At 42.9% G+C, this 16986-nt stretch overlaps 1 protein-coding gene across 7 annotated transcripts in view; it reads right to left on the bottom strand.

Annotated features, from left to right (window-relative positions):
* ZC3H18 (zinc finger CCCH-type containing 18) overlaps positions 1–16986 on the bottom strand; it is a 170028-nt gene that overhangs the window by 86155 nt on the left and 66887 nt on the right. For 5 of the 7 annotated variants that reach the window (XM_030204577.1, XM_030204581.1, XM_030204579.1 and 2 more), the window contains exons 6-8: positions 8225–8385; positions 7587–7619; positions 1667–1781 (exon numbers count right to left, since the gene is read on the bottom strand). In XM_030204577.1, coding sequence (XP_030060437.1) covers positions 1667–1781; positions 7587–7619; positions 8225–8385 — 309 coding nt within the window. The remainder of the gene's footprint in view (positions 1–1666; positions 1782–7586; positions 7620–8224; positions 8386–16986) is intronic. The other 2 variants (XM_030204580.1, XM_030204583.1) reach the window with 1 other exon arrangement.

The raw sequence follows: 16986 nt of genomic DNA, 5'->3' as shown, positions 1-16986 counted from the left end.
ATGGAGTAAAGCCTAAGTGGTCACATTTTTTGCACAGTCATGAGAGTTTCTCCACCAAGTCTCCATGATTCCAACAATACTGTACTCACCCTTCTGTTTATTACTCTGATTTTCCCAACCGAGTTGCATTGTTGGCATTTCAAGAGGAATGAATTGAGGACGTAGATGTTCAATTCTGTTTATTTAATTGTATTTTGGCTCACACTTTTTTCAGTTTTTTTTAAGGCTAGTTACATTGAGGAACACTAAATATTTCGCTGTCTGTGGAGGGCTCACAATCTAAGTCTGTACTTGAGGCAACAGAGGGTTACGTGGCTTCCCCAAGGTCACAAGGGAGCAACAGTGGTATTTGGATTCTGGCTTCTGTTTTTTTAGCCTGCTGCTCTAACCAATAGGCTTACAAGAATAACACACATAACAAAAACTCAAGAGATATGATAGAGGTCTATAAAATAATGAGTGGAATGGAACAGGTTACTCTTTCCAAAAATACTAGGACTAGGTGGGCACACAATGAAGCTACAAAGTAGTAAATTTAAAACAAATTGGTGAAAACTTTTCTTCACTCAACGTGTAATTAAACTCTGGAATTCGTTGTCAGAGAATGTAGTAAAAGCAGTTAGCTTAGCAGGGTTTAAAAAAGTTTGGATGGCTTCCTAAAGGAAAAGTCCATAGACCGTTATTAAAATGGACTTGGTTAGGGGACAAGCGACAACTAGTAGCAATTAAGACCCGGGAGGGATGGGGAGGGAAAGTGGGGAGGAGGGAGAGCTGAAACATAAATAGACAAACGTACATAGTGTTGGTATCAGCCTGGCAAAGTGAAAATTGAGGTCATAATTTGTTAATAAAAATGATTGAACTATTAAAATGGACTTGGGGAAAATCTGCTGCTTATTTCTAGGATAAGCAGCATAAAATGAAGTGGAGGAGTGGCCTAGTGGTTAGGGTGGTCGACTTTGGTCCTGGGGAACTCAAGCACTGAGTTCGATTCCCACTTCAGGCACAGGCAGCTCCTTGTGACTCTGGGCAAATCACTTAACCTTCCATTGCCCCATGTAAGCCGCATTGAGCCTACCATGAGTGGGAAAGCGCGGGGTACAAATGTAACTTGCCAGGTACATGCGACCTGGATTGGCCACTGTTGGAAAAAAGACAACGGATGTTGGGCTTGATGGACCTTCAGTCTGTCCCAGTATGGCAATACTTATGTACCTCATAAACTGCTACATGTACTGCTCTTTATTAAATACAGATTGCTCTCGTACATAAAAGCTTCCACAAACAACTGTGTTTTTAATAATTTCTTGAACTGACCCACATTACTATACAATCGAAGCTGTCCAGGTAGAGCGTTTAATAGCTGAACCCCCACAATGGAGAAAGCAGATAAACTCTAATGAACTCTGTGTCCAAATATAAGCGAACTGCATTTTCTGATCGTAACAACTGTTGTGGACAATATGCATAAACAGACTGAGCAAAGTAAAATGGAGTCTCTAAATGCTTGAAGAATTAGAATTATTCCAGTTTTTCTAGAGAGTTCTAAATAAAGGTGAAATTAGCTATCAACAATGTGCAACAGGATCACAGTGTTTTGGAGATCTATCACATCTTGGTATATACTACTACTCCTTTGGTCCCAGACTCCAAATGCAATACATACCCTGAAGTGATGTGGTTCTGCCTCTGTGTATTGGACTCTGAAGTTTTCATACTGTCCCGTTCGCCAGAATCGCTCTATTTCATAATCATAGTAAGGATCTGAATAGGTTTCAAGCCTGCAGCAAGGAAAACAGACAGGTCACATTATTGTATGTGGGTTTAAAAAAAAAGAAAAAAAAGTGTTACTTTCTAATAGGAAAATAATTTGGTCAACTCTTTCAAATTCTTCTTCCTGTGTTCCTATGGTACGCATACAATAGAAATCAGGTGCATTGGGTGGATCTGTAACTCTCTCATAGTAGATGACGGCAGAAAAAGACCTGCACGGTCCATCCAGTCTGCCCAACAAGACAACTCATGTGTGCTACTTTTTGTGTATACCCTACTTTGATTTGTACCTATGCTCTTTAGGGCACAGACCGTATAAAAGTCTGCCCAGCACTATCCCCGCCTCCCACCACCGGCTCTGGCACAGACTGTATAAGTCTGCCCAGCGGTATCCCTGCCTCTCAACCTCCAGTCCCGCCTCCCACCACTGGCTCTGGCACAGACCGTATAAGTCTGCCCCGCACTATCCCCGCCTCCCAACCTCCAGCCCCGCCTCCCACTACCGGCTCTGCTATCCAATCTCTCAATTGAGTTTTGGCTGTTCATATTTTAAGCAACCCGTACGCCTACAAAGTTCCATTTCTCTGCAGACAGGAGGACCTGTTATTTTAAAAAATCTCTTGTGCCTATAATAAAAATGACAAGGAACAAAAGCCTGCCACTATGTACAAAATGACTATAGCTCAGACAGACATGCAAGGTTTTTCTCCCTAGGGGAACAGAAAATCCTTTGGACATAGACTTTCTGTTGTGTGCACAATAGTCTGCTAGGAGTGCACTTTTATGGAGTAGCCTCTGTCACTCCTTTCATCTGTTTTCCCATTCCTCCATTGCCTGACCCAATGTTTCATTGGGTCAAGTCTGTGCTATGGTCTCACGAATGGAGATTTGCAGTTTTCATTTTCTTCAGAAAGTCTGCTACTATAGCCCAAAGATGGGATCATTGGGAAATATCACAAGAAACCGATGAACTACCAAGGTAATATTTCAGCTCTGCAGTCTCTAAACTTTGTTCTTAAAGCATAAACTGGAATTCATAATAAAGATGAGGTGCTGGAATATGCCTCTATTATGTTTTATTTTCCTTAGGCTGATGTTATTCAGTTACTAGATACGTTGAATGGTGAAATCTCTTTTTATTCAATAAATACTTCTTTACATTTTTAAAATATGTATATTTTAAAACTTTTTACATATCCTGTTGAAGCCTTCCCACCTATCTCCAAGCTTTATTATTATCTGCCTCAAAAAAGAAGTGACAATGTGCAAGTAGAGGCTTAGGGCAAGGATTTTACTATGGACAGTTTCTTGTAAAGGCTCTAACTTGACTATTTCCGGAGTCAACAGAGTTATGGGTTTCTCCACAGACATCAGGGGAATGCAGCCACATTCCATGTTGATATCACCAATAAAGCCTATGTGATGGAGTTCGTCTTTCCAAGTTTATCAAAATTTGATATACTGCTGAGACAAAATTCTAGGCAGTTTACAATAATATTTGTAATAACGTAAGCCGCATTGAGCCTGCCATGAGTGGGAAAGCGCGGGGTACAAATATAACAAAAAAAACCAAAAACAACAATAACAGGAAAGAAAAGAAAGGAGAGAAAACCAACACAGCAAACTGTCTTATATACATAATATGTACACAGTAAATCCTAGAGATTTTGGAGAAAAAGATCCCAGGGAGAGCAGAGTTAAAGGGCTAGATGCTGTTGTAAACAAAAAAGGCTTTCAGCAGTCCTTTAAACCAGTGTTTCCCAAGTCCAGTCCTGGAGTACCCCTTGCCAGTCAGGTTTTCAGGATATCCACAATGAATATACCTGAAAGAGATTTGCATATAATGGAGGCACTGTATGCAAATTCACTGTGGATATCCTGAAAACCTGACTGGCAAGGGGTACTCCAGGACTGGACTTGGAAAAACACTGCTTAAGGAATAGTTGCCTTTTGCCAGATATTCAAAGGCAGGCTGTTCCAAAGTTTAGGTCCAGCAACAATAAACAGGCTTCCTCTAAGAGACTGCAAAACTATCTTCCCAAGGAGATGAGAGCACCAATAAACCCTGTCATGCAGACCAAAGGGTCCATGCGGGAACATAGGGAGTCAAAAGATCTGAAAAGTACTGTAGGCTGCCCAAGATAGAACCTTATAAACCAAAAATAGCTCAGAAAAATCTTGTTTTGATGGGGATTCCTGCACTGCAACACGGACCCCAACCCCTTACAGTCTCTTTACGGGAGATGCACATGCAAATTATATGCATGCTGTTAGCGTTGAGACTTTGTCAGTAAAGGGGTCCGAACGCTCCTAGTGCATGCCCACAAGAGCTTTGCAGTAGGAGCAGCTCTTGAGGGCATGTCCAGTGAATGAGGGTTGGGGAGAGGGGGGCTCAGATGTGCTTAACTCCCTGGTGGTCCAGTAGACCCCTCTCGACTCCCAACAACCTAAACATTCACTGGTGGACCACTCCCTCAACTAAAAATAAATCCCTGGTTGTCTGGTGGACACCTCTACTGGACCAAACATTTTTTTTTTTTTTTTGGGGGGGGGGGGGGGGGGAGGAGGTTAGGAGGGTCTACAGCATCACTAGGGATTTCTTTTAGGCTTGGGGGGTTGGGAGTGGTTCATCAGACCACTGGGGTTTTTTTTTCTAGTTAAGGGAGGCTCGGGCTCAGGGAAGGGTTTGGGGCTAAGGGGCCACGGAGTGCTGCTTTTTTGACTTTCCTGTCAGTGCCTGAGCCAATCAGCGGTCAGGCACTGTTAGCATAGGACCCTAACGACAGAGCTGTTGTTAGTTTCCAGTTGTTAGGGCAGGGGATTTTGTGAGCCAGGTTTGTATTCACTGCACAAAATTGCTAATGTACTCATTTTCATACTAGCGAGCTCATTAGCACAGGACTTTCAGTCACTGCTTCCCATGCACGGTAAAGCACTGGCTGAAAGCCTCTGTGCATTAGCCGCAAAATAACTTCATTTAGACTGGCTAAAGCCTGACTTGCTTTAAGCATCTGCCCCTTTCACATCAATTTCTTAAAAATATCAGAATTGTGCTTTCCTCTTTCTTTCAATACTTTTTTTTTTGTGTGTGTGTTGGGTAGGAGGGAGGGTGAGTGTGGCTGCATTCTTCTGCTATTTTATGGAGAACTTCTATCATATCTAAGCAACTCTGCTTTCTCTGCAGACAATCACTGGGATGCAGGCACACCCCACCAGTGATTCCAGAGCTAAGGGCTGTCTCATTGTTTGACAATGTTGTCAATAGCCCAAAAATGAAACGGGAGGAGGAATACTATCCACTGAAAGTTCGAAAAGCTAATAAGCTAAGAGGTTGTGCAAAACAGCCTGTCCAAAAGCTATATCCTGGGCAGAAGATTGGTTCAGGCAGTACTGTCTACTGAAGGTATGCACAGTAGACCATGTACCGCTTCACAGATTTTATTTTTGTTACATTTGTACCCCCCGCTTTCCCACTCATGGCAGGCTCAATGCGGCTTACATGGGGCAATGGAGGGTTAAGTGACTTGCCCAGAGTCACAAGGAGCTGCCTGTGCCTGAAGTGGGAATCAAACTCAGTTCCTCAGGACCAAAGTCCACCACCCTAACCACTAGGCCACTCCTAGTTGGTTTCATTCATATTCAACTGTTCTTCTTTCATGCCCTTCACATATGCGTATCCCCAGCTACATCTGTATGATACCACATTGCAGACAAATGTTTGACTTTATAATGTACATTAATGCCTTTTTAAATCTATCTACATGACATGCTTTGTTTTTTTTATGCAATTGTAGTCCTCTATTATATTAATTTATATAACGTTTTTTTTCATTTTTGTTCTGTTATTAGATCAAATCATGTTTTTTGTATGTATATTTTTTTTCACAGATATTGTATTTTTAACCACTGAGGCAGGCGCCCCGTGTTGGGTCTCTGTTTGGTGCAATCAAGGAATTGTGACACACACCCCCTGTGTTAAAGCTTGTGGCACACTCTCTACTTCTTCTTTCTTCTTGGACTTCACATGGACGTGTTTTCCTGTGTATTCATATCCCAGTGCCAACAGAACCTTATATTTACATGCCAAAATATTTCAAAGTAGGAGGGACAGAGAGAGCGGTCTTCCACATGGAAAGTTGTAGATCTTGAAGGATTTCATTGACTGGTACTGTTATTACTTCTTTTTAAAACACTAAAGGACTGAACAATTAGCTGTCAAAACCGATTTGGCTCCATCCTCTATGTATGAGTTGGACCTGCAGGGGTTCAAGTAGAAGACGTACTGAGAGAAGGGTATACTATGGCCATGATCAATATCGGCGGTCACTTCCTCTTCTTACTGGCTTTGGTAAGTGCTGTTTCCTGCTTGCTTTTTTTTTTTTTTTGTGTGCGGTGACCTAAGGGAGAGCGGTAGAACTGTCTGTATCCATAAAAGCAGACTGATGAAACTGGGAAGCAGGGGCAGTATGGCAATTCAAAAAAAAAAATTTTCTCTCAGCCAAGGGAGATCTCCAGCAAAACAGGCTCCATTAGTGATACCTGCATCCTCCTGATTGTCTGTAGAGAAACCTTGCTTCTGTCTTTCACACTTGGGTCACAGAGGGCTTATTCCACCCCCCACCACCTCTTTAAGGAATATCATGCTTTATTCTATAATCAGAAAGTTAGGCTTTACTATGAAGGAAGGGATTTTGGATTTAGTTCATGCCCTTTTCAGCAGTAGCTCAAGGAGAATTACATTCAGGCACAGTATGAATTTCCCTGTCCCCAGCCAGGAGGCTAACAATCTAAATCTGTATCATAGACAATGTAGGTTTAAGTCACTTGCCCAAGATCACAAGGAGCCGAAGTAGGGTTTAACCTCTGTTTTTCCTAATTCTCAGCCCACTGCTCTAACCATTAGGTCCACTGCTCCACTTCATGACTTAAAGGATAAAGCAAAAAAAGAAAGCATTTTGGACTCTACGATAGTACTTATCTAGAGTGGAGTAGTAGCCTAGTGGTTAATGCCAGGTTCAATTCCTACTGCAGCTCCTTGCGACTTAACCCTTCATTGCCCCGGGTACAAAATAAGTGGGGGGGAAGAGGGGTTGGTGGTTCGGAGGCGAGAATAGGGGAGGGCAGACTTATATGGTCTGTGCCAGAGCCGGTGATGGGAGGCGGGACAGGCTTATACGGTCTGTGCCCTGAGAAAGACAGGTACAATTCAAGGTAAGGTATACACATGTTTATCTTGGGCAGACTGGATGGACCATGCAGGTCTTTTTCTGCCGTCATCTACTATGTTACTATGTAATATGTAAACTGCCTTAATTGTAACCACAGAAAGCAGTATATTAACACGGGCATATCAAATCCCATCCGCTTTCCCTTCCCTTGTCTGTACTGGGGGCTGATCTTATTTAAAGTTTCCTGTGATATGTGTCATTTGGTATGGTGGACATTTTCTTTTGGGATCCAGAACAGCTAAAGTAGCTTATAGAGCAGAGGGAAACTTGTGCTAATATCTCATCTTGAATTGTCACTTTTGAGGGTAGGTATGTTATGTACAAAAATGTCTTTATATGTTTGTGGTTTGACATTTTCCTTGTTTCCATATTTTCTTTTTCTGTGCTGGCTACTTTCTTTTCCTCTGTGCACTGGAATTTCAGGGTATTATTTTGTTTTTCTTGGTTATAGTTCATAACATTTTTTCTGTTTAATTTTAAATATGCAAATAAAAATTACAACAAAATGGCAAAGAGATGGAAATAAATGTATGAGAAGATTTAATACAGGTCCATTTGAGAAAACGTTTTAGATGATCTGCTTACCCATAGCTAATGGTTTCTCTGTAGTCCACCTCGCTAAAGTGTTTCAAGAAGGAAGGAAGGACGGACGGACGGAAGGAAGGAAAGAAAGAAAGAAAGGACAGTCATAAATCTGCACAAAAGTGACAAGACAACTCCCAGCTAAACAAATGCTCTTGGACAAACAGTCTCAGCTTTGGGGTCTGCAGTCTGCTAAGAAAATAACTAGGGTACTCAGTGTCCGCATAGCTTGTCCAAATCTGTGCTTTATCCCTTATGAAAATTGTCTGACCCCAGACTCTCCTACCACTACTCCCCTTAGGACAATTCAAAACATGGGAAGTGATTCCCCATATGATTCCAGAAAGTTCTGCACAACTTGAATGAACACTCAAAATCTCCATATCATGTTCTTTACATTGAAGTCTATTTTTCAAAGGATATTGTCCATTTAATAATGACTGAAATTCCAGGAGACTGTTCAATTACAACCAATCTAGGCTCTCATCACAGACTGAGTAAAGCCACTTCAGTACCATAAGCATTAATCTCACTGCCTACTGTGAAAGGAACATCACTTGCCAGAGGCAGAAAATTCAGCTCCACTGTACTGTCTTGGCCCTTCTTCCTCCAAAAGGATGAGGATCTAAGAGTTGCCATACCCTGCCTCTCGCACAACGTCTCTGGTAATGCGGTAATTCCACTCTCTGTACAAGTCATTCTCTTTGTCGAATTCTCGGTCGTCCTCCCCAATGGTCACCGTGAACCTTTTCTCCTCAAAGTCTGGTTCCTGCTCTTTACGAATTGTTGCCTTTTTTAACACCTGTAGATATAAAAAAAACATAAGGAAAAATTATTCTTACCTATTTTCTTTTCTTTAGTCCCACCAGACAAGCCAGGAACCTGCGGTTTCTGCCACAATCAGTAGATGGAGACAGAGGCTAATGATTTGTCAGCTCTGCCCTGTAAGGACACCATGCAGCCTTGTGCGCTCAATATTCCAAATGGCAAAGCAGTGGAGAAAAAGCAATTTGCTTTCCTTGAACTTGTATAAAATACTTGAAATGATAGAGTCATGGGCGTCAGCAGCCCAATAGAGGTCAACCATCATTAACTACATAAGTAATGCCACACTGGGAAAAGACCAAGGGTCCATCGAGCCCAGCATCCTGTCCACGACAGTGGCCAATCCAGGCCAAGGATACCTGGTGACGTATTGTGTTGACATTGTACGTAGTATACAATGCCATACTTTGTATTGTTATTTGACTATTTTTACTGCTATAATTGCCTATTACTCATGTTTGATTTATTCTTACTGTACACCGCCTTGAGTGAATTCCTTCAAAAAGCTGGCAAATAAATCCAAATAAATAAACTTTGAAAACAGAAGGAAAATTCCTACTCCTGAAACCGTAAAATAATTAACAAGAAAAAAGTGAGAAAAATGTAATGAGTGGGCTTCTGGACTGGTCTAGAAGTACTAAAGGAAAGAAAATTAACAGGTAAGAATAAATATTTCCTTCCTTAACATCCTTACCAGACCAGAACCTGTGAGATGTAGCAAAGTAATCCTTAAGAAGGGTGGAACAATGACAATGACCCTCTGAGCGACCCAAACAACACTTCTGCTTGTGCAGTTAAATTAAGTATGTAATGCTTTACAGAAGTGTGAAGCAATGACCAAGTTGCAGCTTTACAAATATCCAAGTCACTGCTCTTGACTCCGCCCAAGAAGATCTGCTAAACCTCTAATAAAAAATTCCCTTTACCTCTCAGGAAGCTGAACAAATGTGCTATGGAAAAATTGTTTTACCTGATAATTTTCTTTCCTTTACATAGTAACATAGTAGATGACGGCAGAAAAAGACCTGCACGGTCCACCCAGTCTGCCCAACAAGATAAACTCACATGTGTCATTTTTTGTGTATACCTTACCTTGATTTGTACCTGTCTTTTTCAGGGCACAGACCGTATAAGTCTGCCCAGCACTATCCCCGCCTCCCAACCACCAGCCCTGCCTCCCACCACCGGCTACGTTTCTGGGGATCCCTTCCTTCTGAGCAGGATTCCTTTATGTTTATCCCACGCATGTTTGAATTCCGTTACCGTTTTCCTCTCCGCCACCTCCCGCGGGAGGGCATTCCAAGCATCCACCACTCTCTCCGTGAAAAAATACTTCCTGACATTTTTCTTGAGTCTGCCCCCCTTCAATCTCATTTCACGTTCTCTTGTTCTACCACCTTCCCATCTCCGGAAAAGGTTCGTTTGCAGATTAATACCTTTCAAATATTTGAACGTCCGTATCATATCACCCCTGTTTCTCCTTTCCTCCAGGGTATACGTGTTCAGGTCAACAAGTCTCTCCTCATACGTCTTGTAACGCAAATCCCATACCATTCTCATAGCTTTTCTTTGCACCGCTTCCATTTTTTTAACATCCTTCACAAGATACGGCCTCCAAAACTGAACACAATACTCCAGGTGGGGCCTCACCAACGTCTTATACAGGGGCATTAAAACCTCTTTTCTTCTGCTGGTCACACCTCTCTCTATACAGCCTAGCAATCTTCCAGCTACGGCCACCGCCTTGTCACACTGTTTCGCCGCCTTCAGGTCCTCAGATACTATCACCCCAAGATCCCTCTCCCAGTCCGTACCTATCAGACTCTCCCCGCCTAACACATACGTCTCCCGTGGATTTCTACTCCCTAAGTGCATCACTTTGCATTTCTTCGCATTGAATTTTAATTGCCAAACGTTAGACCATTCTTCTAGCTTCCGCAGATCTTTTTTCATGCTTTCCACTCCCTCCGGGGTGTCCACTCTGTTGCAAATCTTGGTGTCATCTGCAAAAAGGCAAACTTTACCTTGTAAGCCTTCGGCAATATCACTCACAAATATATTGAATAGAATCTGCCCCAGCACTGATCCCTGAGGCACTCTACTACTCACCTTTCTCTCCTCCGAGCGAACTCCATTTCCCACCACCCTCTGGCGTCTGCCCGTCAACCAGTTCCTAATCCAGTTCACCACTTCGAGTCCTATCTTCAGCCTGTCTAGTTTATTCAAGAGCCTCCTGTGGGGAACCGTGTCAAAAGCTTTGCTGAAATCTAAGTAGATTACATCCATAGCACATCCTTGATTTAATTCTCCGGTCACCCAGTCAAAGAATTCAATGAGATTCGTTTGGCACGATTTCCCTTTTGTAAAACCATGTTGTCTCGGATCTTGCAACTTATTTGCTTCCAGGAAATTCACTATCCTTTCCTTCAGCATCGCTTCCATTACTTTTCCAATAATCAAAGTGAGGCTTACCGGCCTGTAGTTTCCAGCTTCTTCCCTATCACCACTTTTGTGAAGAGGGACAACCTCCACCGTTCTCCAATCCCACGGAACCTCTCCCGTCTCCAAGGATTTATTAAACAAATCTTTAAGAGGACCCGCCAGAACCTCTCTGAACTCCCTCAATATCCTGGGGTGGATCCCATCCGGTCCCACTGCTTTGTCCACCTTTAGATTTTTAAGTTGTTCATACACACTCTCTTCCGTGAACGGTGCTATATCCACTCCATTCTCACATGTACTTTTGCCAGTCCATTGCAGTCCTGCTCCAGGATTTTCTTCTGTGAAAATAGAATAAAAGTATCTATTTAGCAAATTTGCTTTTTCTTCATCATTATCTATATAGCGGTTCTCAGCATCTTTCAGTCTTACAATTCCCTTTTTAGTCTTCCTCGTTTCACTAATAGAACTGAAGAAAGTTTTGTCACCCCTCCTTACATTTCTAGCCATTTGTTCTTCCGCTCGCGCTTTCGCCAGACGTATCTCTCTTGGCTTCTTTCAGTTTCATCCGGTATTCCTCCCCGAGTTCCTCTTCTTGAGTCTTTCTGTACTTTTCTGTACTTCAGGAACGCCAACTCTTTAGCCTTTATTATCTCAGCCACTTTAGTAACCAGCAGACAAATCCAGAGACTTGTGGTTATGACCATCTACCAGCAGGTGGAGAGAGAGAGTACCAAACTGATCTCTGCCACGTAGGACAATATGCTCCTTGGTCAGTCAGTATTTCTTGTAACAAAGCAGAAGGAATAGTAAGGCCAATACTTCTCCCTCCTCACAGAAATGAGGCATAACCTATCAACTAGCAGAACAATGCACAGGCAACCACAGCAAGAAACCTAAGCAGAGAAACATGTCAACCTTGTGAAAGAGTGGGACTCTGGATTTGTCTGCTGTGACAAAAGGAAAGAAAATTATCAAGTAAAACAATTTTTCCATAGCACATTTGTTCAAGGAACTAATCTCTTCAGCTTATAACCTTAAGGGTAAACAGCTTCCACAGGGGTAAAGGGCACATTCTATTAGAGGTTAAGTAGAGCTTCTTGGGCAGATTAACAAACAGTGGCTTGGATATTTGTAAAGCTGCAACATGGTCTTTGCTTTGCACTTTTGCAAAACATTACAGACTTGAACTAGCTGCATGGGCAGAAGCGTCATTTGGGTCTGAGGTGCTCACAGGGTCACTGTCATTGTCCCACCTTTCTAAAGGATTGCTTTGCTATATCTCATGTCTCTGGATTTTTTTTTTCAAATATTTTTATTGCATTTTAATTATTAACATAAACATTGATAGCCATATCTCATACATACACCTTCAAATATAGCATCAAAACAGTTACCTATGACCCAACTCAGTTTACCCCCCATCCATCCCTCTCACCCCCTCCTCCCACCCCTCCCGCACTATGGTGGTGATAGTAGCACATCTCTCATTTGTTCATATGGTTGCCATATTTTCTGGAACAGTTTAATATGTCCCTTTCTCATAGCTGTCAAGTATAAAATATATTATACAGGGATGCCACCACCAGGACATATCTGCCTACCTTGTCCTTTATTGTCTTATGTATACACCAGGAGAGAGCTCCAGACAAAGCCACCAGCACTCCCCGTGTCTTTTTATTGTCTAGACTTGAAGCACACTGTATTATGGGGAAGCGCCTATTCCTCATCAGATGTTCATGGCTTCGCTTTAAGTGGGGTTTCCTGAAGAAACACTACATCTGCTTTCAAACACAGCATTTCTCTAAACACCTGTCTTCTTTTCTGGGGAGTGTTGAGGCCTCGCACACGTAAGTACACACAGACATATCATTCTATTTCTACCCTGTCTACAAACCCACCACCTTGTGCTATCCCACCCTCTCTTTCCCCTCCCAACTACCCTCCCTACCTCCCCCCTTATCCAATAAGACATGCCTCTTTACCCATTGATAGCATGTCCATTTAAGAGGAAATCACATCCTTAGGTCAGCAACCTTCATCATATCGCCTCTTTGCACCACATAGCTGTGTACCTTCACTGTAAATCAACCCCCGACTCAGACTGACAACATTTCGTCACATAGGGTTACAATCAGTGGTGTGCTGGAGCAGGCTCTCACAGGCTCACAAGAGCCGGTTGTTAAGTTTTTAAGAATTTTGGGAGCCGGTTATTAAAGCAGGGCCCTCCATGGCTTCTTTAACAACTGGCTCCCAAAATGTGGGCTTAGGCCCCCTGCTGAATTATCTTTTACTTTGCTGGTGGGGATGCTGAGCCCTGCAAGCCAAGTAAATAGACTACTGCTGCTCCCTGCTCCTTGTTTCCAGCTCTGAGCAGCAGGCTGGGACTTCTCAAGCATGTGAGAGAAGTTCCAGCATGCTGCTCAGAGCAAGACGTTGGGAGTGGTGGCAGTCCATTTATTGGCTGCCAGCAAAGGTAAGCCTAGCGTGCCCGCACGAAGGGAGGGAGGAGAGAGAGGCAAGTGTTGCTCCCCCCCCCCTCCCCAGCCACCCCTGGCCCTTCCAACTGCAGAGCTGGCTACGTCCGGAGAAACAGCCTGTTAAAAATTTACCAGCACACCCCTGGTTACAATCCCATAATCAGCCCGTATTCGCTGATGGGGTCATCCGCTTATCTGATAGTTGACGCCTCAATTGTCCCTTTCCTTGGGAGACCCGCTGCCATTTAGGCCTGTCTTTCCTTGGTTGGTTAGCCTTCTGCGTAGTCTCAGTAGCCTCCGCGGATCCTTCATTCACCAGATATTCTTGCGCGTCATCAATCAACCCCACTCTGCATTACTTGCCCTCTTTGTAGAACATCAGTGCGAATGGATGTTGCCATTTATATCGAATCCCTGCTTCTCTCAGCTGGTTAGTCAGGGGTTTAAGTTCACTGCGTCTTTTAAGGGTGGTGGAGGACAAATCATGATAAATTTCTATAGAATGGCTCAGCCTCTCTCGCTTTCTGCATCATCGCTTCTTTTGTTTTATATTCTTTGAAGCATTCCACTATGTCCTTGGGCGCATTAGTTTTGCGGCCTCCCAGCGCTCTATGTGCCCTCTCAATCTGTATGGACATTGGATCTCGTGGACTGTCCGGCTCCGACAGTAGCTGGGCCGCTATGCGTTGTACCACCGTCTCACAGTTCAAATAGTGCGGGAGATTGGGTATGCCCCGTATCCGTATATTAGCTCACCGGCTTCTATTCTCAAGGTCCTCCACTTTATCCAGGAGACATTGAGTGTCTGCTTTCTGTCCTTGCATACGCTGTTCCAGGGCCTGCATCACCTCCGCATTTTCTTCCAGGCCTGCCTCCACCTCCACTACGCGGCTGCCCAGCTCCGCCATTTCTCCCCGGAGATCCACACCTAAGGTAGCTATATCCTGACGTACCTCTTTCAGGTCTGTGCTGATCTCTTGGAACCAGGTGCAGAGTTTTGACCAGATTTCCTGCTATGGTAAGTTCTCCACACTGCCCTCTACGAGAGCCGAGACTTCTTGGCCGGCCTTCTGTGTTCCGCTCACTCGCGCGCCATTTTCTTCCTGCTGCTGCGTCATCTTTGCTTCTTTGCATTTGAATGCAAACGCCTACAGCTTGGCTGTTTTAGCACTTCCCGAGGCCATCATTGCCTGCGCCCCGCTCTTTCACCACTTTTTCCCCGGGGTTCGCCTTTCAACGTGGTGCAAAGCACGCTATTATTTATTGCTTCGTGGTTGCTGTTTCAGGAGCTTTCGTTTCAAGCCACCATTTGTACCGCTGACATCACTTCCTCCCTCACGTCTCTGGATTTCTCTGTTTCTGATGACAAAAAAAAAAAATTATGTTTTACCTGATAATTTTCTTTCCCTTAGTTAAAGAAGACTAATTTAATTAGGTAAGGCATAATTCTTTTTTCCTTGTCATCATCAGCAGATAAATCCAGAGACTTGAGGGATTTAGCAAAGCAGTTCGTAAGTAGGGTGGGAATCGGACAAAGAACTAGCTGAAACCATCAACTGGACAAGGTTTGGAAAGCGTGTGCCACGAGGACATAAGTATTGCCATATTGGGACAGAACAAAGGTCCATCAAGCCTGGCAAGATCCCAATAGATCCCAATAAAGTACAAAACATTTTATACTGCTTATCCCAGAAATAGTGGATTTTCCCCAAGTCCAATTTAATAATGGTCTATGGACTTTTCCTTTAGGAAGACGTCCAAACCTTTTTTAAACTCGGCTAATCTAACCGCCTTTACCACAATACCACATTGTCTGGCAACGAATTCAAGAGTTTAATTACACGTTGAGTTAAGAAAGATTTTCTCTGATTCGTTTTAAATTTACTACATTGTAGCTTCATTGCATGCCCCCTAGTCCTAGTATTTTTGGAAACCGTAAACAGATGCTTCACGTCTATCCATTCCACTCATTATTTTATAGACCTCTATCATATATCCCTTTAGCCGCCTTTTCTCCAAGCTGAAGAGCCCTAGCCGCTTTAGCCTTTCCTCATAGGGAAGTCGTCCCATCCCCTTTATCATTTTCGTCGTCCTTCTCTGCAACTTTTCTAATTCCACTATATCTTTTTTGAGGTGCAGTGACCAGAATTGAACACAATATTTGAGGTGCAGTCGCACCATGGAGAGATGTAAAGGCATTATAACGTTCTCATTTTTGTTTTCCAATCCTTTCCTAATAATACCTAACATTCTATTTGCTTTCTTAGCTGCAGCAGTACACTGAGCAGAAGGTTTCAACGTTATCATCAACGACGACACTTAGATCCCTTTCTTGGTCCATGACTCCTAATGTGGAACCTTGCATGACGTCGCTATAATTCGGGTTCCTCTTTCCCATATGCATCACTTTGCACTTGCTCACATTAAACGTCATCTGCCATTTAGACGCCCAGTCTCCCAAGATCCTCTTGTCATTTTTCACAATCCTCCTGCGATTTAACGACTTTGAATAACTTTGTGTCATCAGCAAATTTAATTACTTCATTAATTACTTCCATCTCTAGGCCATTTATAAATATGTTAAAAAGCAGCGGTCCCAGCACAGACCCCTGGGGAATCCCACTAACTACCCTTCTCCATTGAGAATACTGACCATTTAACCCTACTCTCTATTGTTTTTATCTTTTAACCAGTTTTTAATCCACAGTAGAACACTACCTCCTATCCCATGACTCTCCAATTTCCTCTGGAGTCTTTCATGAGGTACTTTGTCAAATGCCTTCTGAAAATCCAGATACACAATATCAACCGGCTCACCTTTATCCACATGTTTGTTCACCCCTTCAAAAAAATGTAAGTTTGGTGAGGCAAGATTTCCCTTCACTAAATCCATGTTGGCTTTGTCTTATTATTCCATGCTTTTGAATATGCTCTGTAATTTTGTTTTTTGTAATTGTCTCTACCATTTTGTCTGGTACCGATGTCAGGCTCACTGGTCTATAATTTCCAAGATCTCCTCTGGAACCTTTAAAAAAAAATCGGTGTTACATTGGCCACCCTCCAATCTTCCGGTACCACGCTCAATTTGGAGGATAAATTACATATTACTAACAATAGTTCCGCAAGTTCATTTTTCAGTTCTATCAGTACTCTGGGATGAATACCATCCGGTCCAGGAGATTTGCTACTCTTCAATTTGTAGAACTGCCCCATTACATCCTCCACGTTTATAGAGATTTTATTCAGTTTCTCCAACCCGTCAGCTTTGAATATCATTTCTGGCACCGGTATCTCTCCCAAATCTTCCTCGGTGAAGACCGAAGCAAAGAATTCATTTAATCTCTCCGCTATGGCTTTGTCTTCCCTGATCGCCCCTTTTACCCTTTGGTCATCTAGCGGTCCAACAGATTCTTTTGCCGGCTTCCTGCTTTTAATACACCTAAAAAAAAATTTACTATGTGTTTTTGCCTCCAACGCAATCTTTTTTTCAAAGTTTGCCTTCCTTATCAGTGCTTTGCATTTGACATGACATTCCTTATGCTGTTTCTTATTATTCTATTGAGCAGGGACTGTCTGTGTCAGGTGTTCAGCGCTGCGTGCGTCTGGTAGCACTATACAAATGCTAATAATAATAATTTTCAGTTGGTTCCTTCTTCCAT

This window comes from Microcaecilia unicolor, chromosome 5 (genome assembly GCF_901765095.1).
Source record: "Microcaecilia unicolor chromosome 5, aMicUni1.1, whole genome shotgun sequence".
Classification (NCBI taxonomy): domain Eukaryota; kingdom Metazoa; phylum Chordata; class Amphibia; order Gymnophiona; family Siphonopidae; genus Microcaecilia; species Microcaecilia unicolor.
Note: the sequence above shows the minus strand (reverse complement) of the source record. Positions and strands in the feature narration are given on the sequence as shown.